A 25,154-nucleotide genomic window follows, 5' to 3' on the forward strand; every position below is an offset into this window, starting at 1 on the left:
TAGATATCATTAATATTGGTGTTTATATTGTTTGAGACCCAGACTAAAATCCTTAAATAAAATTATGAATTTTTGGAACATGATGGAACCAAGGAAAGATTTAAAGGAACTAGTTCCAATGTACAAAAATAATGACAAAATTACATATGAGAGGTGTCCATATATAAGAAATTACTTGATGTGATGTGATAATATACGCAGAAAAAAATATCACCAAAATATTTCCAATTAAAAAGTTAATTGAAGTTGAAAATGTTTTCAATTAATAAATTAATTGACACAATTAACTTTTTAATCAAGATAGAAACATTAGGTTAATTAAATCAATGATTGAAAATTTTAAAATTTTTAATTAAAAAATTAATTGATACAATTAACTTTTTAATCAACTGATGAACAAATGAACAATTTTTTAAATTTTTAATTAAAAATGTATTTCAAACCATCAATTGTTAATCCAAATAAAAACACTAAGCCAAATCAGAAAGTAATTGAAAATATTTACCTTGTTTAAATAATAAATTAATTGAGTTTTGCTATCAACAACAATTAAATTTTTAATTGAATCAATTAAAAAATTAATTGAAATTTGCGAATGAAATCAATTAATTTTTTAGTCAAGGATTTTTTCTAAGCCCAAATTAAAACTGTGATTGATACCATCATTTTCGTGATTGAAGACATTTCAATTAAAAAATTAATTGGATCAATTAATTTCGTGATTTTATTTTGTAGCAAACGTCTCACGAAGCCACCGTGGTGCAATGGTTGGCAAGCCCGCCTTGCATACACAAGGTCGTGGGTTCGATTCCTGCTTCGACCGAACACCAAAAAGTTTTTCAGCGGTGGATTATCCCACCTCAGTAATGCTGGTGATATATCTGAGGGTTTCAAAGCTCTTCTAAGTGGTTTCACAGCAATGTGGAACGCCGTTCGGACTCGGCTATAAAAAGGAGGTCCCTTGCCATTGAGCTTAAGATGGAATCGGGCAGCACTCAGTGATAAGAGAGAAGTTCCCAAATGTGGTATCACAATGGACTGAGTAGTCTAAGTGAGCCTGATACATCGGGCTTCTACCTAACCCAACCTAACCTAAACGTCTCACGAAAATTTTATACTTATGAGAAGTGTCTTGTTCTCAGAGAGTCCACGTTTGAAAGGTTTCAACTATCATGTCTCTTTAAATTTCCTTCATTTACTTCGATTGGACTTATCTTAATATGAATACATTTTTATTTAAGTATACTACAAAAATAAATTGAGCTTTTGTATGTCATTTGCTTTTAGCGACTTTTTCCATTGCTCAGAATTTTTGGGAATTGACACACTTTTGTTTACTCCAAGTCCATTATATTTGTCAGCGTTTAAGATACCAGTAAAATGTGCTAAGTGGTTAAATTTTACTCCACCATAGCTATTGACGTTCGATCGTTTTACTATCACTACGAAGTTTCTGCTTACCAAGAAATATGTGACCATATTGGTAGGAAGTCAGTGACATATTGTCGAAAAGTTAGTTTGAATTTTTGTTGACCATCGGATGTATATGGTAAAAAATAAACAAATGCAGTTATTATTATTTCTCGCTGGTATTGGCTAATATCCCAAAAAAAAAATCCATGGCCTGCGGATAGCAAGTCTAGCTTCTATGGTAATCAATTTCCTCAAAAAAGAGAAAAGAAACGTTTACATTTTATATGAGTTGGTTTTATTTATGGCCACAAATAATCGGTCAGTTGTTTGGCCAATACCATTCACACACTCACACTGCAACAATTCTTTATGAATCAGCTTTCATTGTTATGGCCTAAAGCTAAGCAAATTGCTTAAAGTCGTGGAGTTCGATAGTATGAATGAACTCATTGTTGAATATCTTGATTAGCTAGACTCAATTATGGTGATGTGTGTCATACCTATAATGATTGAAGTTTTATGGTCACGAATGATAGCTATTTGACATTTGTCACCTAGAAAAAAGTTATTCTATAATTTCTTTATAAATTTTCATGGAAAGTGGTTATATTATCAAAAATATTGATAACAAATAAAAATCGGCCTTGTCGAATCTTAGATATCCTTAACCATTGGTACATATAAGAAGTTATTCCAATCAAGATTACGAATGTTAGATTTTCAAGAACAAAAAAAATACTTTTCTCTAGATTATTTTAAGGTTTGAAAACTAAAATCTATGGTGATTTATTTTGATAAGAAAAGTTCCCAATTGTGCCACATTGTTTCCAAAACACGCTGCAATGACCACACTCTTTGCGTTAGCACACGAACTATCTTATGTAGCATCGACCATGCATTGCGTAAAGTTCTATTAAAGACTGTAATACACAACAGAATTACTTGGGTTGTGGTAATAGTTGCTTCTAAATCATAAGGTATATAAATTTATGTTAGATAACAAATAAATAAAAAATACAGATTAAATACCTAAATAAGCCTCTTGTAGTTCTTGAATGGTTTGTATAGAGGACTCCATACATAAATAAATACTGATAAGTACCAATTTTTGCATGGTAGAGGTTCAAATTTCAATAGTAGCGGATAAATTTGTTCTTCCCTGTGGCTTCAGAAATTGAATCTTTGTACACGCTCACAAAAAATCGCTTCTGTAACATATACTCCCAAACATATTTTGCTTCAAGCATATACATTTTTGGCTATTGCCCAAACATTTATATGTTTGATCTCTTCCAATATATAATATGTTTGAAAGCATATTGGTCTAAACAATATATGTTTGGGTAGTCAATTTCCAAACATTTTGTATTTTTGCATCCAAATTCAATAATGTTGTCTTCCAAAAAACAATATGTTATTATGTGAACATATAATATGTTTGGAAGCATTTTGCACCCAAAAATATTATATGCTTAAAACAAATTCTCCCAAACAATATTGTGCTCAAAATTTTATTTATTTATTTATATATTTACAATCATAATGAATTATGAAAATAAACAGGTAATATAAGTGCTAACAACATAGGTTTTCGACCTGAATGCTCAAAATTTTGTTTCTGCCCAATTGTATATTCCCCCACATCTTTCTCACTTCCACGAGATTTTTTAGTTCTTAGCACCTTTTTCTGTAATACAAACATTGTAGAAGAAATTATTCAATTGTATGATTTTTTTTATTTTAATTTTACCTTTTGCCGGACGGGGATTCGAACAGCGGACCACACAGTTTGTAAGGATCAAAGAAGTAGCTGATTAATTGCCCAAGGAAAAATAAAATGTTAATTTTGTAATAACAAGCAACAACCACCAACTTAATTCAATATCGCTCCCTGTTAAATAGCGCTCCAAGCTACTAAACACATATATGTTTATAGGCTATTTCTAAATTAATATATGTTTGCATCCAAGCATATTATATTTAAAAACATTTTATGTCCCAAACATAATATGTTCTAACATATTAACAATATGTCCCAAACATGTTATGCTAGTTTATGAACATTATATGCTTGCACTCAAAAATATTGTGTTTAAAAATTTGTGTTCCAAACATATAATGTTTATAGCCAAACATATGAAAAACAGTCTTTTTCATCCGTTTATTTTTCATTATTTTTCATTAATAAGGGGGATTTTTGAGGGTGTATGAACCAATATTCGCATAGTACTTAGCGAGCATATATTGATAGCCGGATCGGTTGAAATTTGCTCCTCCAGTCGGATGCTAAACTCAAATGTTTATTTGGGACCAATTTTTGCATGGTAATTAGAAGACATATACTGATATCCCTAACTAAATTTCTACTGAAGTAGAAGAAATATGCTCTTGCAGGAGGCTCCAGAAGTGAAATTCAAGGATCGGTGTAAATGTGTGCTATAAATTACGTGGTTGGCCAGAACTGCCCAGCAAAAAAGCGTAACGAAAATGTTCTTTTTGCATCCGGAAGTGGTGCAAAATTGACGCAGAAGCGATGAATTTAACATGGACTTGTCATAGGATGGAAGTCCTCCATTTCAACAGCCGTTGAACTGAATTTGCATCACTTCTTTAGGTGTGATCCGAATTCAATGTTTTGGATGTAAATTAAAAAATTCTGTGATATTTTGTGAAATAAATAATTTTTATAATTTTTTATAATTTTTAATGGATTCTAACGCTTTTCGTAAACGTTTGACCTCAAATATTTTCAAAAATGCACAATTTTTTCAGATTGGATTTAGCATTTCAATGATTTGTACCATTTTATGAATTCTTACTCTGTTTTTAACGTATTTGAAACAAAAAAGTTAAAATTACCCATTAAAAGTATGAAAAAACCAAGTTATAAAAATTGAGTTAAACGAACTTCCTGCGTAGTTAAAATAAAGAACATTATTGGGAGTGCATCTTCTGGAAGTGCTTTTAAAGTTGTGCCTTTGGAAGAACTTCAAAATTTTTTGCTGGGAGTTATACTTAAGATAGTACGATATGGTCCATCATACACTCATAGAGAAAATCATGAACGGCGTGCACGTTTCAAAACGATCTGTTCATTAAAGCGAATCAGCACACATTTGGTGTCAAACGGGGAACAGACGGTATCAACCTGACAAAGATAAAATGACACCATGCGTAGTCAGGAAATGACACCATGCGTAGTCAGCGTCAGATCATGAACGCTGGCTAAGAATTTATAAAAAAAAAAATCTCTCTCCCTAACCATAGACCGTGCCACCGATTCCTGCTTCGACTGAACACCAAAAATTTTTTCAGTTTTTCACCAATGTACTATCACAATGGACTGAATAGTCTAAGTGAGCCTGATACATCGGGCTGCCACCTAACCTAACCATAGACCGTGACTCGAACCTGGATTGTCTGCCCCATACGCGTTATGGGGCATATTGCATCACAGACGGAGTTGCAATAAGAAAGTCTAACGAACATTTTAAGACTTTTCATGGCCAAAGAAAACCGAAAGCTTTTCATGAAATCGTTCATGAACGGCCGTGGACGAAACCGTGAACATTCCGTATTGATTTTTCGTGAACTTCCGTTTTATTTTTTACCGTACATTCACGAGTTTGGAACGTAATTTTGTTTATTAGAGTATAAAGTATTTTTGCCATGTGTTAAGCCGATGGCCTGTTTCGTTCGGAAGGTACTGCGATTTGAACTATGGATGGACCGACATCACTAGATCGAGTCAGAATGTTACCACGACGTTCTATGTGTTTTTAAAGGAATGACAATGTTAGTATATTTTGAACATTACTTCCAGCAAAAAATGTTCACTTCACACACTGAATAACAAATTCCATAGTTAAACTAACACTAAATTTAACTTATTTTTATTGCAAAAAAAATTACTTGTTAGTAGGTAAATTTTATTATTTGTTGCGAATTTTTCCACAGCCTAATTAAATTTTTTCCTTTTTTGAAGTATGTCTCAAACATTTTATGAACTAATCATGGGTATAAAGTTCAATGACAGTACACATAATTTCATTATAAACTAAAGCAAAATAAAATTTTCGTACGATTCCTAAAAATAGTAAGAATGAATTAATGATTAAAATGGTAATGATTTGGCGCCAATGATTTTGTTTCTATAATTTTAGTTATTTTTATACTCACCACCATAGAATGGTGACGTGGGTATAATAAGTTTGTCATTCCGTTTGTAACACATCGAAATATCGATTTCCGACTATATAAAGTATATATATTCTTGATAAGGGAGAAATTCTAAGACGATATAAGCATGTCCGTCTGTCTGTTGTAATCACGCTACAGCCTTCAATAATGACGCTATCGTCGTTGGCACAGATTCGTGTATTTTTTCCAGGCAGGTCAAGTTCGAAGATGGGCTATATCGGTCCGAGTTTTGATATAGTCCCCATATAAACCGACCTCCCGATTTGAGGTATTGGGCTTATAAAATCCGTAGTTTATATTTAATTTGCCTGAAATTGGAAATCTAGAGGTATTTTAGGACCATCAAAAAGTGTACCGAAAATGGTGCCTATCGGTCCATGTTTTGGTATAGCCCCTATATGGACCGATTTCCCGATTTTGCTTCTTGGGCGTCGAGAAAGTATATTTTTTATCCGATTTGCCTTAAATTGAAAATCTAGAGGTATTTTAAGACCATCTATGTTTTGGTATAGCCCCCATATAGACCGATCTCCCGATTTTACTTCTTCGGCGTCTAGAAACTGTATTTACAATCCGATTTGCCTGAAATTAGAAATCTAGAGGTATTTGAAGACCACAAATTGATATGTCGAAAATGGGGGGTATCAGTCCATGTTTTGGTATAGCCCCCATATAGACCGATCTCCCGATTTTACTTCTTGGGAGTCTAGAAACTGTATTTACAATCCGATTTGAAATTAGAAATCTAGAGGTATTTTGGGACCATAAAGAGGTGTCTTGCAAATGGTCCGTATCGGTCCATGGTTTGGTATAGACCCCATATGGACCGATTTCCCGATTTTGCTTCTTGGGCGTCTAGAAAGTGTATTTTCTATCCGATTCGCCTGAAATTCAAAATCAAGAGGTATTTTAGGACCACAAATTGGTGTGTTGAAAATGGGGTGTATCGGTTTTTGTGTAGCCCCAATATAGACCGATTTCCCGATTTTACTTCTTGGACTTCTTGAATCCGTAGTTTTTATCCAATTTGCCAGAAATTAGAAATCTAGAGGTAGTTTAGGACCATAAAGAGATGTGTCGAAAATGGTCCGTATCGGTCCATGTTTTGGTATAGCCCCCATATAGACTGGTCTCCCGATTTTACTTCTTGGGCTTATAGAATTCGTAGTTTTTACCCAATTTGTCTGGAATTTGAATTCTAAAGGTATTTGAGGTATGTCGAAAATGGTGAGAATTGGTCCATGTTTTGGAATAGCCCCCATATAGATCTACCTCCCGAATTTATTTCTTGGGCTGCTAGAATCTGTAGTTTTTATCCACTTTGCCTGAAATTGGAAACCTAAGTATTTTAGGACCACAAATATGTCAGCCAAATATGATGTGTATCGAACCATGTTTTAGTATAGCCCCCATATAGACCGATCTCCCGATTTATCCGATTTGCCCGAAAATGTAAATATACTGGTATTTTAGACCCTCAAAAATCTGTATCGCATTTATTTTTACCGGTCCATTATGTAAGGCATCGATATAGGCCGATTTCACTTCTTGATGCTATAGCAGGCGCACTGATCATAAAAATTGCTTGAAACTGAAAGTAAAATTTCCTGATTTTACCCCTCGTAAACATGTAAGTAATGGCGGTGAAAATCTACAGATTTACAAAATATGTTTATGATTTCTCTAAAACTCATGAATTTGATTCATGGTGGTGGGTATGTAAGATGTATGTACTTATTTTCTTCTATGAGATGGTGCAATTTCGTGAATTGCAGTTAAAAGGTACACCAGGCCATTAAATTTTCCGACGCTTTGTGGAAATTTCAAAATGTGGAGTACAATTTAGAACAATTTTCGCACGAGGTAGTTCATTCATTCATTCATTTTGACTACAGTTTTCGCTGGGTTAGTTATAGTATCCTAAAATGTACCTACATTTTCTAAAAAGAACTATCATTTTCCTTCCTGGTGGGTTCACTGCTCTTTGTGTGCATGGTGGAAGGTATAAAAAGAAGTTCGTTGGTTCGTAGTTGAATAAATGTGCAAATATGTTTAAAAAATATATTTTAAAATATACATTTGGCAACCCTAACGGATAGGCCATCAACAAAACCAAAGATCATCATCATGGTAACCCATAATTTTACGTAAGTTAAAGGTGTTTTTTTTTAAACTTGTAGTCATTTCCCCCTAGTAAAAAGTAACCGTCATCAGTAGTTTCCACTGAACGGAACGATTGAGGGATTGTAAAATCACACGACACAATTTTCTGAATACTTCAAATAAATAACTGCTTGGTTGAATGCGTTCATTATTTTGCCATGGGCATGGGATGCATCTAACTATACCCACATGTACTTGACTTTGGCTTTCTTTGTCTTTGGCCCTAATGCATTAGGTTAGGAGAACAACGATTCGAATCTTCATGTCATGAATACGATGGTGTTGCATTATCACCACAATGTCTACTTGTTTGCAATTTGATCTATCTCCGGTGTATGAGGGTTGGCGCTTCTTTCGATCTCTCTCTCCCTAACCTTAGACTAGCAAACAATTTAACATTGATATTAACTTTTCCATCAACAATGGTCGGAGAAAAAATGGGCTGGAAATTGGTCGGTAGTTACCTTGGTCTGGTTAAATGTAATTTGAATAAAATTGCATCGTTGCTTAATTTTGCAGATCTATGGTAAAGCACCTTTCATACGGTGTCTTGGGTGTTTGTTTGAGACCTTTGCATTTTAGCTTCCACTTTTCATAATGAGCTCATTTCTTCCCATTGTATATGAGGAGTATGTCATGTCAGGCAGCAATCAGTAATTGATATATGCGTGAAATAGACTAGATCATATCTATATACACGCAAAAAAATAATTCTTTCCTCCCAAACGAAATTTTAGACAAACAAAGTTCGTTTCTCATTTGCTTTTCGCTGTAAAGAAGTGTATTTGGAAGAAAAGTATATACTTTTTGTGATAAACGTTTATTCTTTTCCAGGATGTAAAAACAATTTCATAAAGACTAACTCAAAAAAAAAATTTTTTTTCTGGCTAATTGCATTTTCCCTCACATCTTTCTCACTTCCACGAAGATTTTTAGTTCTTAGCACCTTTTTCTGTAATACAAACAATGTAGAAGAAATTATACGATTTTATAAATTTTTTTACCTTTCGCCTGGACGGAGAATCGAACCGCGGACCATGCACTTTGTAAGCCAACACACTAACCACTGAGCTATGTACCTGTTATGGTCATCAAGAGATAAATATCCATATAAGTTATATTTATATAGCATAGCTTGCGGCGCCCACGAACCGAATAAACAAAGTTTATTTAACAGAAACAAACATATAGTTTGGCACCGTGGAGCAGTGGTTGCTACGTCTGACTCTCATGCCAAGGGTCGTGGGTTCGATCCCTGCTTCGACCAAAGTTTTTTTTTTTTTTTTTTACATACATTCTACATATGTTCGGAAGATTCCGAAAAAAATGTTCAACATTACATTGTACTATATTAAATTTTGAACTGTAAAATGTGTTTTATTAAAGACCAAAAGTCAGAAAAGAAGAGTGTTTGATATAAACGAAATGGACTCTGTTGTTGTTTCAAAAATAACTTTTTTATTGAAAAAATAAAAACTTTGTAACAAACGAATTTTTTTGGTGATAAAAGTTTAAAATTTTCGAAGCAATTCAAAAAACTCTAACAAAAGAAAAACGTTTTCGGTACACGTTTTCCAAACGTTTTTTTTCTTTGCGTGTAATGGCAAAGGGTTTTTTATACAAATAATGCAGGTTTTTCATATTTGATGTAAAGATGTATGAATCATAATTTTCAGAATAATAGCAAAGAACTACTAGTGCATGTTGCATTTGGAGCTTAAAAACTGTAGTGGTTTTGCAAATTTCCCAGAATTTCTCCCAATGGAGACATTTATTCGACAAATACATCAAAATTAAGCAAATCGTGTCAGTGTTGCTAGATTTGCTGATTTTCGAAAAGTGAGCAAATCTTGCCAAGGTTGGAGCTGCCTAAAGAAGCTCGAAGTCGTCGATGTGTTTAATAGTTAAGCTGCCTTCAAACAATTTTAATTTCAAGGATATTAAGTCGTTTTTTGTATATTTTACGGATAAAACTTTGTCTTCACCCATAAAAACTTTTTTGGCCTTAATCGTTTTCTTATTCCCACTTTCTTATTCTTTATCGTTGCAGGTTCACCGTGGCACGTTGAAATCATGTCCACTCCCGGTCTAACAGCATTGGGCGAATCGACTCGTCTTGTACCCGCCAATACACCGGCGGTTTTTGATATACTGCCGCCTCCTGGTCAAAGCCTTGCGAAAGGCGAGTGCGTGGCAACAGTTTTGGGTCCTAACAAGACCAAACTGAATGCCAGAGTCACCCACGAGGCGGCAAACGGTGCTGCACGCATCGAATTCAAGCCTACCGAAGTTGGTACGCATGTCATCGAGGCCTCAATTAATGGTACGAAAATCTCCGGCGGCCCTTTGATAGCCAAAGTCTACGATTCGAGTCTGATACAAGTTACAGATGTTAACGGCGGTGTTGTCGGTCAACCATGTCAGTTTCGGGTCGATGCCAGTGCAGCTGGTGAGGGACAATTGGAAATATCCATAAATGAAGGCGAAGTACCCAATCATGTACAGGTTGTAGGCGGTGGCCGATGTCTGGTTTCGTTTACACCGGAACAAGCAAAACCCCATTTGATTGATATTAAATTTAATGGGGAGACCGTAAGAGGTTGTCCATTTGTGTGTCAAGTTGCTGATACATCGCGTGTTATGTTGAATTTATCGAATTTGGAATTGATTCCTGTGAATAGACCTGCTTCGTTTCACATCACAGTAAGTGGTGGTGGTGCTGCCGAATTGGCTGTTAGTGTAAGAGGTCCACATGGTGAATTGCCGGTTCGTGTTACCGGAGATATACATGCAGGCTTCACAGCAGAATTTACACCGACCAGTGTGGGTGGCCATTCTATAAATGTGGAATACAATGGATTCCCTGTACAGGGTACACCGTTCTTGGCAAAATCATATGATGCAACTAAAGTGGCTGTTGGTAGTGTTTCGCGTGGTACAGTCGGTCGCCCAGTGCAGTTTACCGTCGATGCTGGAGATGCGGGAGAGGGAAATTTGGAGATCACTATATCGGCGAAAGGACAAAATATTCCAACACAAGTACATCCTCAAGGAAGCGCAAGGTAAGCATATTTATGTATGCAGAAAATAAAAATATTGAATTGTTACACTGAAAAAAAAAAACAGTGAACCCCAAGAAAGAAAAAAATCGGTTAATTTTAGACAATTTAGATTATTTTTATAAAATTTTAACTAAACAATATTACAAGCTTTGACCTCACGCCGATGACACAAAAATTAGTAAATATTCGACAAATTCAAGAAAATTTATTAGACATAATTAATTTTTTACTTGTTGTAGAAAATTTCGCAGTTTGAAGGAAAAAATTGGAGTTCAAAATTTCAAAAATGTCTTTAGTGCATACGAAGTTCAAGATGCGTGCATTTATAGTAAAATTTACAAATTTAAAGAATTACTGAACTATTTTGTGAGAAGTACGAATTTAGTAAATCTTTATGCTCCATTTGCGTATAATTTTTACCTGCTTTTTAGTTCCTTTAACTAAAGTACGCAAAAAATTATTAAAGTAAAGGAAATTTTCTTCATACATAATGGCAAATGTTCGATGGGAGAATTATAAGGGTTGTAACGATACCAAGCAAATATGGCCCCATTTAAACTTAAACCGCACACTAGATATGCTAGTGTTCTCGAGACGCCAGATATCACTCCTGATATCTGCTATAACGGGTCGCTGCCTAATAGGCGATTTTGCAAAAACTATTGGTGCGAAGTATAATGACAATTGTATGAGCTGTCATGATGCGGAGGAAAAGGAATCAATAAAACACCTCTTGTGTGAGTGTCCTGCATTTTGTGTAAGGCGTAAGCAAATTTCAGATTACTGGCGGACCTGGAAAACGTTAACTTAAGCAGTCTGCTAATGTTTTTGGAACAATCTGGTTGGTTCAACAGAAGAAAATAATCGAGAAGGTTCAACGGTTAAAACTAGAAGTGCCCATATGTAATAGGTACTTTTAGTTAATGTGGTATCACAATGGACTGAATAGTCTAAGTGAGCCTGAATCTTAATCGGGCTGCCACTTTAACCTAACCTAACCTAACCTTCATACATAATAATACCATGAACTAAAATAAAGTTAAATTAGTGAAATGGGGTTGACTTTTTTATACCCTCCACCATAGGATGGGGGTATATTAACTTTGTCATTCCGTTTGTAACACATCGAAATATTGCTCTAAGACCCCATAAAGTATATATATTCTGGGTCGTGGTGAAATTCTGAGTCGATCTGAGCATGTCCGTCCGTCCGTCCGTCCGTCCGTCCGTCTGTTGAAATCACGCTAACTTCCGAACGAAACAAGCTATCGACTTGAAACTTGGCACAAGTAGTTGTTATTGCTGTAGGTCGGATGGTATTGCAAATGGGCCATATCGGTCCACTTTTACGTATAGCCCCCATATAAACGGACCCCCAAATTTGGCTTGCAATTGCTCTAAGAGAATCAAATTTCATCCGATCCGGCTGAAATTTGGTACATGGTGTTAGTATATGGTCTCTAACAACCATGCAAAAATTGGTCCATATCGGTCCATAATTACCTATAGCCCCCATATAAACGGACCCCCAAATTTGGCTTGCGATTGCTCGAAGAGAGGCAAATTTCATCCGATCCGTCTGAAATTTGGTACATGATGTTAGTATATGGTCTCTAACAACTATGCAAAAATTGGTCCATATCGGTCCACTTTTACGTATAGCCCCCATATAAACGGACCCCCAAATTTGGCTTGCGATTGCTCTAAAAGAAGCAAATTTCATCCGATCCGGCTGAAATTTGGTACATGGTGTTACTATGTGGTCTCTAACAACCATGCAAAAATTGGTCCATATCGGTCCACTTTTACGTATAGCCCCCATATAAACGGACCCCCAAATTTGGCTTGCGATTGCTCTAAGAGAGGCAAATTTCATCCGATCCGGCTGAAATTTGGTACATGATGTTAGTATATGGTCTCCAACAACCATGCAAAAATTGGTCCATATCGGTCCACTTTTACGTATAGCCCCCATATAAACGGACCCCCAAATTTGGCTTGCGATTGCTCGAAGAGAGGCAAATTTCATCCGATCCGGCTGAAATTTGGTACATGATGTTAGTATATGGTCTCTAACAACCATGCCAAAATTGGTCCACATCGGTTCATAATTATATATAGCCCCCATATAAACCGATCCTCAGATTTGACCTCCGGAGCCTCTTAGAGGGGCAAAATTCATTCGATCCGGTTGAAATTTGGTACGTGGTGTTAGTATATGGTCTCTAACAACCATGCAAGAATTGGTCCATATCGGTCCATAATTATATATAGCCCCCATATAAACCGTTCCCCAGATTTGATCTCCGGAGCCTCTTGGAGGAGCAAAATTCATCCGATCCGGTTGAAATTTGCAACGTGGTGTTAGTAAATATAAGGCCGCTAATAACCATGCCAAAATTGGTCCATATCGGTCTATAGTTATATATTGCCGATCCTCAACCACACAAAAATTGGTCCATATCGGTTCATAATCATGGTTGCCACTCGAACCAAAAATAATCTACCAAAATTTTATTTTTATAGAAAACATTGTCAAAAGGTTATTTCTATAGAAAATTTTGTAAAAATTTTATTTCTATAGAAAATTTTGACAAAATTTTATTTCTATAGAAAATTTTGTCAAAATATTATTTCTATAGAAAATTTTTTCCAAATTTTATTTCTGTAGAAAATTTTGTCAATATTTTACTTCTATAGAAAATGTTGTCAAAATTTTATTTCTATAGAAACCTTAATTAATTATTCGTATTTAATCGGCCCTTTTGTAGTTTAATATATACCACGTATGGACTATGTGGTATATATTACGTTCTTAGGAAGTTTTATGATACCTTGCCATCGGCTTCAGTAGACGTTTCTACGCAATCCATGGTGGAGGGTACATAAGCTTCGGCCTGGCCGAACTTACGGCCGTATATACTTGTTTTAGTGTAATTATGACTAACAAAGGTGAAGCAATAAAATTGTGTTGTATATTGAATTGTTACGCTGAAAAAACAGTGAAGCCCTAGGAAGAAAAAATTTTAGTATATATTAAAATAAGAGGCTATGGGTTCAGTTTTGGCTCAAACATTTTTCAGCGGAGGATCGAGGTCCCTCTTTAATGTTACTAAGCCAATTTTAGGCTAGTTATATGATCTAACTCGTTTTTTTTCTTTCACCCTTCCCATATTGTAGGAAATCTATAACGGATCCCAAAATTTGCCTTTGACCTCTGTTTTCAAGTTTAGTCAGATTCCTTAATATCCTTCTCCAATAAGGAGGCACCTATATCTCTTGAAAAGAAAGTAGTACCATAGGTAGTGATCTAAGGTCTCCTTATCTTAACACACGCTCTAGTTACATCGTCTGTTGCTGTTTATACTTCACTTAAATATGGTAGTTCCCTGGTATTTACACCCTGAGTATATATATTCTTGGGAGAAGTTCTAAAACAATATAACGATGACCGTCCGTCTGTCAGTTGTACGTATGTGAAATTCGAAGTTGGCCTAGATCGGTCTAGTTTTTGACATAGCCTCCATATAAACCGATTTCCAAACATGAATTCTTGATCGGGAGATACCGCAACTTTTATCCGATGTGCCATTGAAAATCTACGGGTGTTTTAGGTCCACAATAACCTGTGTTTAATTTTGCCTGAAATTGGAAATAAAGAGGTATTTTAAATCTTCAAATTGGTGTGCCAAATATGGTATGCATCGATCCATTGCTTTCTATAGCCCCTATATGGACCGATCTCCCGATTCAATTTCTAGGGCATCTTGATATCACAATTTTTATACCAATAAAATTTGTGGACTGTTTAGGTCCTCCATTTCCTGATTTGACTGGTACTCTCTTAAGGTTCCACTCACTCCACACACAAACAAGAGAAAAATGTTGTACATCTTCCCTTTTTCATCTAATCCAAAATAAATGAATATTTTCATTGTATTTATGAAGAAGTCTTTATATTTACGAATGAGTACCTTTAGCGAACTCTAGAAATCACATAGTTATTTTCTATGAAATTAACTTTTTATAATTTTCTTGTCTATTTTCTTACAGATTCTCCGTATCCTTCGTACCCACCGAAGCATGTGAGCATACCATCAATGTATCATTCAATAAAATGCCTGTCCCAGGCTGTCCCATCACAGTGAGCATAAGCGGCGGCATGTCCGGTCCCCAAGTATCTTTGGGTGGGCCCGGACCCGTACATCAATCGAATTCTTTTGTTATCAATCACAATGGCGGTCGTTTAGAGGATATTGAAGTGAATGTTGAAGGTAAAGTATTGCGATAATCCCTTGTGTTGGATTACAGAATATCTCATACATAATATAATCACTACAAAACAATTTCAGAATGTATGTGTTAAATTTACTAATCATTTTGACTACTTTTTGGTAAATAGTTTCTTTGTTTAAATGCATTTCCTCAATTATTCGAAAGAGAAATTGGTTGTTTTATACATTTGCTAGTTTTTTTGTTTTCTCTCAATTTCAATTTTCACCTCAATTTGGTTTTTAAATTTCACTGTCCCACTTTTGAGCATGATCTTTTTTATTCACCTACATTGTTTCAATTCAGTACAACTTTTTCTATCATATTTTTCAAAAACACTCAATATTTTTGTTTCAAAAATATCACTATTACAGCACTTTTAATCATGTTGTTTTAAATTTTATCATAATTCGATTTTTGTACAAATTTATCCCATAGTCCCTGCGATTGCTGAGATTAGTAATTTGGAAATTGTAGAAGATAAATACATGAATTTGATTAGTCCTTGGTATATTGCAACGAACGGATAGGAAAACAAATAATATTAGAAACATAAACGTGTAAGAAATTGGACATTCGTATTTGCTGCTTTTGAAGAAATCAAATCTATTGGCATGAGAAAATATTTCGTTTTTTGCCTTCTACTATGGGAAAATGTTTGAAAATCACTCTTCACTATTGGGAATTAGTGTTTCGATTTTGTTACGGAAAAAGGATTGTGCAGTGTTTTGAGCGGTTGCTACTGCTGACAGTTTGACCAAAAAGCAATAGATGCAACATTGTATTAAGAGAATTAGTATCTGTCTTACTAAACACACTTGAGACACATAAATACGTCATTCGATGAACAAATCCTGCCTACATTTAATGCATCTTTATGCAATTATTAGCATGTCCGTCGTGCATTTAATGAGTTCATTCCCACTTTCCACCGAACACGAAAATGTTTACCTGTGGTGAATTATCCTCTCTCAGTAATGCTGGTGACATTGCTGAGTTTTCAAAGGTTCAGTATTGAGAATTAGTGTTTTGAACTTGTTGGGGAAAAGGTATATGCAGTATATTCCATTGCAGTTTACAGACGTGGTAGGGTTTTGAGCGATAGCTCACGTGGACCGACATCCACTGACTGTTTAACCATAAATCAAGGGAGCCACCGTGGTGCAATGGTTAGCATGCCCGCCTTGCATACACGAGGTCGTGGGTTCGATTCCTGCTTCGACCGAACACATAAAAGTTTTTCGGCGGTGGATTGTCCCACCTCAGTAATGTTGGTGACATTTCTGAGGGTTTCAAAACTTCTCTAAGTGGTTTCACTGCAATGTGGAACGCCGTTCGGACTCGGCTATAAGAAGGAGGTCCCTTGTCATTGAGCTTAACTCAGTGATAAGAGAGAAGTTCACCAATGTGGTATCACAATGGACTGAATAGTCTAAGCGAGCCTGATACATCGGGCTGCCACCTAACCTAACCTAACCATAAATCAATAGATACAACATTGTATTAGGGGAATCTGTACTCATCGTACTAAACATACTTAAGATACACAAAGACGTTATTCGCTGAACCACGTTGGTTCATTCACAGTTTCAACCGAAGGTTCTCTTAGTGGTTTCACCGCAATGTGAAACTCCGTTCGGTTTTGTCTACAAAAAGGAGGTCACTTGTCATTGTGATAAACATAGAATCGGGCAGCATCCACTGATAAAAGATCACTACTGATGGTAAACAATGGTCTGAATAGTCTAATGCAGCCTAAAATAATAGGCTGGCACTGTATCGAACCTAAGATACAGTCATGAAGTATTTGAGTCCAGAGTAAACGCCTGGATATGTTTAGCCCTGCAAGCAAAAAGATGACCCGTGTCATGTGACTCTTGATTACAAATGCGACTCATGTCAGTTACGCTGCTATCAATCAATATCTCTAATTGGAATGGAGATGCCTGGTCTCAGTTGAGCCAACACTATCCCTGTTTCACCGTTTCAGAGACATCTTTAATCTGGCGATGAAAATCAACCCTTACATCCCTAGGGTGGCCCTATGTGTGTTTAGATATTTCCAATTCTAGGTTATAGGTGATCTGGTGGTGAGTAGGGTAGAATTAGCCTGGCAATCCGTTTTATGGGCAGCGTTCTACCCGGTCCGTACGTTATTCTACTGAGTGTTGACTATGTGGGGTTACCACACTGACACGACCTAGTTACCACTGACCAATTGCCTTATAAGCAGGGATGGAAAATGCAGTAATACTTTTTCACCCTGGTCAGTACCGTAGTACCCCCGTGAATGATTTAGTACCCTTTCTGAAAACGGTTTGGGCCGATATCAGATTTATGGAACAATATTTTAATATTAGAAAGTCTTTAACAAACTTATTTGATAACGGTCTTTTAAAAAGTCTTTTAAAAGCCAGTGTGATTTTCTGAATTTTAATAATGTTTTGGTCGGAGAAAGCATGTGATCCCATATTACGCTTCCACACGGACACTTTTTTATCGATCAACTTTTTTGTTAAAATTTTATTCTATAGAAAATTTTGTCAAAATTTTAGTTCCATAAACATTTTACTTCTATAGAAAATTTTGTCAAAATTTTATTTCTATAAAAAATTTTGTCAATATTTCAATTCTATAGAAAATTTTGTCAAAATTTTATTTCTATAGAAAATTTTGTCAAAATTTTATTTCTGTAGAAAATTTTGTCAAAATTTTATTTCTATAAAAAATTTTGTCAAAATTTTATTTCTATAAAAAATTTTGTTAATATTTCAGTTCTATAGAAAATTTTGTCAAGATTTTATTTTCATAGAAAATTTTGTCAAAATTTTATTTCTATAGAAAATTTTATCAATATTTCACTTCTATAGAAAATTTTGTCAAAATTTTATTTCTATAGAAAAATTTGTCAATATTTCAGTTCTATGGAAAATTTTATCAATATTTCACTTCTATAGAAAATTTTGTCCAAATTTTATTTCTATAGAAAAATTTGTCAATATTTCAGTTCTATGGAAAATTTTGTCAAAATGTTATTTCTATAGAAAATTTTGTTAATATTTCAGTTCTATAGAAAATTTTGTCAAGATTTTATTTCTATAGAAAATTTTGTAAAAATTTTATTTCTATAGAAAATTTTATCAATATTTCACTTCTATAGAAAATTTTGTCAAAATTTTCTTTCTATAGAAAAATTTGTCAATATTTCAGTTCTATGGAAAATTTTGTCTACATTTTATTTGTATAGAAACTTTTGTCAAAATGTTATTTCTATAAATAATGTTGTCTAACTTTTAAAAAGTCTTGTAAAAGCCAGTCTTTTAAAAAGTCTTGTAAAAGCCAGTGTGATTTTCTGAATTTTAATAATGTTTTGGTCGGAGAAAGCATGTGATCCCATATTACGCTTCCACAAGGACACTTTTTTATCGATCACTTTTTTTGTTAAAATTTTATTCTATAGAAAATTTTGTCAAAATTTTATTTCTATAAACATTTTACTTCTATAGAAAATTTTGTCAAAATTTTATTTCTATAAAAATTTTTGTCAATATTTCAATTCTATAGAAAATTTAGGTGAATTCTAACAAATTAGCTTTCTAAAAATAAATTTCGTGTTGTTGCATTACTATGTAACAAAACGAAATAAAAATAAGATTAAGGGACTTGTAAGTTATATGAAAAGATGATGTACAGTGGGAGAAAAGATGATTCAATTTGAAAGAGGAAATTTCCCAAATGTTTTCTCCATAAGGAGTTAGCATAAAGGGCCCAAAATTGAGTTATCTCTCCCAGCCAGATCTTTACTAAAGGCTGTGGAAAGGTTCATTCGCCCGAACCGAAACATGTACAGTCCAGGCGTGTATAGATTTGTATCTGGCGTTTTCTTTTCAATGGCTCTATTAACCATGTTCCTTAATCTATATCTGTCCATAAAGCTCGAATAATAATTGTATAATTAGATAAAATTTTATTTCTATAGAAAATTTTGTCAAAATTTTATTTCTATAGAAAATTTTGTCAAAATTTTATTTCTATAGAAAATTTTGTCAATATTTAACTTCTATAGAAAATTTTGTCAAAATTTTATTTGTATAGAAACTTTTGTTAAAATTTTATTTCTATAGAAAATTTTGTCTAAATTTTATTTCTATAGAAAATTTTGTCAATATTTCAGTTCTATGGAAAATTATGTGAAGATTTTATTTGTATAGTAACTTTTGTCAAAATTTTATTTCTATAAAAAATTTTGTCTAAATTTTATTTCTATAGAAAATTTTGTCAAAATTTTATTTCTTTAGAAAATTTTGTTAAAATGTCATTTCTATAGATAATTTTGTCAAAATTTTATTTCTATAGAAAATTTTGTCAATAATTTATTTTTATTTATCTATAGAAAATTTATGAAGCTCCATAAATTCTACCAATCTACAAAACAGTAAAAAATACCATTTTTGGTAAAAATTTTCCAACTGGGTAAGCGGATATAAAACTAAAAACATAGTTAACGTAGGGAAGTTGACAAACAAAATTTTATTTTCTTTAAAATTCACTCTAAGGGAGCTATTGAGAATAATTTTTTGTTGAAATATAGTGAAAATATAGTACTTTTTCGCTCAAAAAAAAGTACATTTTTTGTGCTTTCTCAAAAATTGTATATTCCATCCCTGTAGTCAACAAGTTTCCGTTGTCCGCACCCTAAGTGTTAGGTTATAGGTAAAGTGGCAGCCCGATTTATTTTCAGCCTCACTTCGGCTATTCGGCCCATTGTGACCACAAGTGTTGCCAGTAAGAGGCTAAAGGATCTTTTTTTCTACCACGGATCGTATCAATTGCCGTTAATATGTCAAGAGTTTCCGTTGTCCGCTCCCTAAGTATAAAATTTAAAGTGGCAGTCCGATTTATCTCGACTATTCAGTCCATTGTGACCACAAGTGTTGCTGGTAAGGGGCTGAAGGGCCTTTTTTCTACCACGGATCTTAGCAATTGCCATAGCCGATAGCCACCAGCAAGATATGTAGAGGTTGGAGAGTGCGGAAGATATCACCCCACCCTGTTGAAATGCTTGTTTCGCTCTTCGAGTTCCCAGAACAGACATTTTAGGGATACAGCATTTTGTTCATACTGGTAGGGATGTATTTTTGATGTTCACTGTGACATTATTGACCATATGGAATGTCTGCAATAGGTTAAGAGCCGCCAGAAAGAATTGTATATGTTGAACAGTTCTGGAGATATCACCACACGCTGGGAACTTCCAATTTCACTCTAAGAGGCCTTGATTTTTATCTCCTAATGCCTAGTACAAATGGCGCCAGCGCAGATAATCAAAAACTTAAATTTCATTCCTGTCGGTAAGGATGTGTTTTCCATGTCCTCGAGCAGTGAGACATGGCTGACCGTATCCAATGCCTTCGATAGGTCGAGAGCCACCATGCTATAATATGGCTTGAGTTTATTAAGTCCTCTTTGGCATATAAAGCATTGGTCGTGCTATGAATTTTTCGGAATCTAACTAGTTTCATGGTTACCGGCTGAAATTTTTCTACACAATATTTGGCAGAGGTAGTGACTCAAGTGTCTTGGTTGCTGGCTCCTCTTCGTCTCGTGTCTTACCGGTAGTACAACGTTGAAGCATATATATGTTCACAGCAGCTTTTCTCAAATTTAACGCAATTATAGTCTTCGAAGTATGTACAACCAGCTTGAAGCGGATGTTTTAATGGACAGTGAAGCTATATTCGTTTTAAACCTTCCACACCACATATTTTATCATTCAGCACTTACAAGACCAAGACCACGTCAAATACTTGTTGTCTCTTTCTGCTCTACGCTAAATTCGTTCAAATTGCCACTAACGGACCTATCACTGGACTGGTAGCGGTGCTTTAGTTTGTCTCTAGTTTTAAATTTTCATAGAATTCATTGATTTTAATATCAACAGAGTACAGGAACTCTGTTGATATTAAAATCTACACATTAATTGAAATACAATTATCAGAAAAATTTGTTGTTTAACATATTCCAAAAAAATTGCATTTCTTGTGCGATTCGGATGCTCAACAAGAAACAGGTTCTTAAAAGTTTGTCCCAGACTGGTTCATGAGGAACTGTCTATGGGGCAGTCGAACTAGGTTGTCGCGGGACGTATCCTTTGGAATGTTCAAGTCGTGTCCTAAAGTACAAGTTTACCCCGTCAATGACCATCCCATGTTAACGTGACCGGCCCATTCCATACGTTTTAACCAGACCTGGGACAGGTCCATTCACACCAGGGGCTAGTATTGTACCGGTCCTGGGGTTGATCCACTTCCCGTAGGGTGGTATGAAAACTACGATTTTTCTTGCAATTATTTTTGGCCAACGTTTGAATGGTTTGCAGAAACCAAATAAAATTCACAATGAACCAAATAGAGTGTTTGGTTCAGCAACTCCCAATTAAACCTTGGAGAGCCATAAACTGGGAAGTTTTTATCTTCTTTGGAACACTAACTCCGAGTGCAGTTCAATGTTTAAACGTGGTGCCCAGAACCTACTGGGCAGTAGATAAACCCATGTTTCGTCAACCAGTAAAGCCATATCGTTAAATCGATATGACTGAAGTTTCGTCAGTAACAATTATGTACCAGACGATAGTAAGTAGAGATTCTGTGGGGAGGATAAGTACATATATAGATTCATCCTAATAAATTCGAACTGGGAGTATACCCCGATCCGAACGTAAGATTAGGTATACAGTGAAATCTCTCTTCAGCGGACACCGAAGGGACCATCGAAATGTGTCCGCCCTAGGGGAGTGTCCTTTCAAGAGACAACTACAAAAATTAAATCAGTGCAGACCATATATAATTATGGACCGATATGGACAAATCTTGCGTGTTTGTTAGAGACCACATTCCAACACCATATTCCAAATTTCAACCGGATCGGATGAATTTTGCTCCTCCAAAAGGCTCCGGAGGACAAATCTGGGGATCGATTTATATGGGGGCTATATGTAATTATGGACCGATATGGACCAATTCTTGCATGGTTGTTAGAGACCATATACTAACACCACGTACCAAATTTCAACCGGATCGGATGAATTTTGCTCGTCAAAGAGGCTCTGGAGGTCAAAACTGGGGATCGGCGTATGTGGGGGCTATATATAATTATGGACCGATATGGACCAATTCTTGCGTGTTTGTTAGAGACCACATTCTAACACCATGTTCCGGATCGGATGAAATTTGCTTCTCTTAGAGGCTCCGCAAGCCAAATCGGGGGATCGGTTTATATGGGGGCTATATATAATTATGGACCGATGTGGACCAATTTTTGCATGGTTGTTGGAGACCATATACTAACACCATGTACCAAATTTCAGCCGGATCGGATGAAATTTGCTTCTCTTAGAGCAATCGCAAGCCAAATTTGGCGGTCCGTTTATATGGGGGCTATACGTAAAAGTGGGCCGACATGGACCAATTTATGCATGGTTGTTAGAGACCATACACTAACACCATGTACCAAATATCAGCCGGATCGGATGAAATTTGCTTCTCTTAGAGCAATCGGAAGCCAAATTTGGGGGTCCGTTTATATGGGGGCTATACGTAAAAGTGGACCGATATAGACCAATTTTTGCATGGTTGTTAGAGACCATATACCAACACCATGTAAATAATTTCAGCCTGATCGGATGAAATTTGCTTCTTTTAGAGCAATCGCAAACCAAATTTGGGGGTCCATTTATATGGGGGCTATATGTAAAAGTGGACCGATATGGACCAATTTTTGCTTGGTTTTTAGAGACCATATACTAACACCATGTACAAAATTTCAGCCGGATCAGATGAAATGTGCTTCTCTTAGAGGATCGGCAAGCCAAATTTGGGGGTCCGTTTATATGGGGGCTATACGTAAAAATGGACCGATATGGCCCATTTGCAATACCGTCCGACCTATATCAATAAAAACTACTTGTGCCAAGTTTCAAGTCTATAGCTTGTTTCGTTCGGAAGTTAGCGTGATTTCAACTGACGGACGGACGGACGGACGGACATGCTCAGATCGACTCAGAATTTCACCACGCCGAGAGTATATATACTTTATGGGGTCTTAGAGCAATATTTCGATGTGTTACAAACGGAATGACAATGTTAATATACCCCCATCCTATGGTGGAGGGTATAAAAACAAACAACTGGGAGTATTCCCCGATCCGAACGTAAGATTAGGTTAGGTATAGTGGCCAACCGTTATTTTAGGGTCACCATAGGTGGTCATTTCTCTTATCAATGAGTGCTATCATATTCTATGTTTAGCTCATTGATAAGGGTCCTCAAACATTACGCCATGAAGATTGAATAGAAAGTGACCTACTTTATGGTATATACTCGTACATGGACAATCGATTTAGCAAGAATGCGTGGGTGGCTTAAAATGATACTTGTGGTAGATAACTTTTCGATCCTTTTGTGAACCAAAAAATGATAGTTGAAGTGTGTAATAGGTTGTACGTTTTAAATTTAGGAGTTCGTTAGTGACTAACCAATAGCATAGGGTATCCTACAGCATGATTCTAAGATGATTAGATATACTTATTAGGACCTATTTTAACTTTCTTAAATTCCCTTGTAGTTTATGTTTTATGTTATGTGTGGTATTTGTATTATATAACTTGTAAAATACCAATTAAATTAATTTTTTGTCTATAATTTTATTTTTTCTTATATATACAACTTTATTTTTCTTCTCTTTGCATATCTTTGTGTTACATTTCAGGACGACGAAAATTATTGTACTAGACCCACATATAAAATACAATCAAACAAAAATTTATATATACAATAATTCCACTTAACTAGCTACCCTTTTTTTACTTACTATATATATATACAAATACGAAACCCGCCCCTGATTAGCAGAGAAAAAGTTTTTAAATCGAAAAATAATATTTTTTTAATATTAATACATTTTTATCTTAAACTAATATGGAACACACCCTTCTTTTTAATCACTATTATTTGTTTAATAACAAATTTGTTTTTTAATCTATAAGTTATTAAAAAATAATTTTAAACATAAAAAAAGACATATATTACGAATTATGACCAATCAAAGTCAATTGAAATGGAAAAAATACATATTAAAAATTCAACTACTAGTAGAGTCCCTGATTACTAATTTCTAAGAAGTTCTAAAGTGCAAATAAAACAAAAACGAGTGGTCGTTTAACAAAACGAACAAGGAAATCGATACCAATTTTATGTACTAATTTTTACTATCCCTTTTCTCCTACTATTTAAATTGTTAACTTACTTTGTCAACTACTTCTTCGCTATCTATACCCAAAATATATACTATATGTAAATCTATTAATAATGTTAATGATTTTATTTACGAAAATAAATAAAAACAAAAATAATTCTGCGAAAACCCACAAATGATAGGATTTTGTTTTTAATTTAATTCTATATTTATGGTATTGGGGTTATGGATCCCAGGAATCCTTAAGATGTAAATTTTTGTAAAAAAAAATAGGTTCGACTTTCAGAAGACTTATTATGGTATCTTGTTTTTAGTAACTAACTGAATTCTTCTCTTTAGTATGGTAGTTGTTGAGAGCTTTTCTGTTCTATAATTCTTCAGTTCTAAGGGACTTGTTTTTCATTATTTTTTTACATATTAAATCATTTAATTAACCGAAAAAATTTTCTTTTTACATCTATAACTTCTAAGCTTATTTAATTTTGGTTATTAAAAATTACTAATACATCTTTCCATAAAAATTTTACATATACATTGAGTTTTTTGCTAATCTAAAAATTTGATATATTTTTCTAAATTATACATACAAATAAAAAAACAACTAAACATTTTTTTGATAAAATTCTCCATTTTCCAACGCATACTAATACCAACAAAATTAACACAAAATTTTGAAAACTTTCCATACGTATACTGACTGGTTTACATACTCGTGTATGTATGCGTGTATATGTGTGCTTACCGAATCAACGAAAAAACAATATTTTATTCTTAACCTAAATCGAAATTTTT

The 25,154-nt window shown here is 34.6% G+C and overlaps 1 protein-coding gene across 5 annotated transcripts in view; it reads left to right on the forward strand.

Annotated features, from left to right (window-relative positions):
- Nucleotides 1-25,154, forward strand: part of jbug (filamin-type immunoglobulin domains fbug) — a 169,667-nt gene that overhangs the window by 130,094 nt on the left and 14,419 nt on the right. For 4 of the 5 annotated variants that reach the window (XM_075311895.1, XM_075311897.1, XM_075311896.1 and 1 more), the window contains 2 exons: nt 9,827-10,838; nt 14,892-15,112. In XM_075311895.1, the coding sequence (XP_075168010.1) occupies nt 9,827-10,838; nt 14,892-15,112 (1,233 nt within the window). Of the gene's footprint in view, nt 1-9,826; nt 10,839-14,891; nt 15,113-23,876; nt 24,539-25,154 lie in introns of those variants that run through there. The other variant, XM_075311899.1, reaches the window with a different exon arrangement.

This window comes from Haematobia irritans, chromosome 5, assembly GCF_050003625.1.
Source record: "Haematobia irritans isolate KBUSLIRL chromosome 5, ASM5000362v1, whole genome shotgun sequence".
NCBI lineage: Eukaryota > Metazoa > Arthropoda > Insecta > Diptera > Muscidae > Haematobia > Haematobia irritans.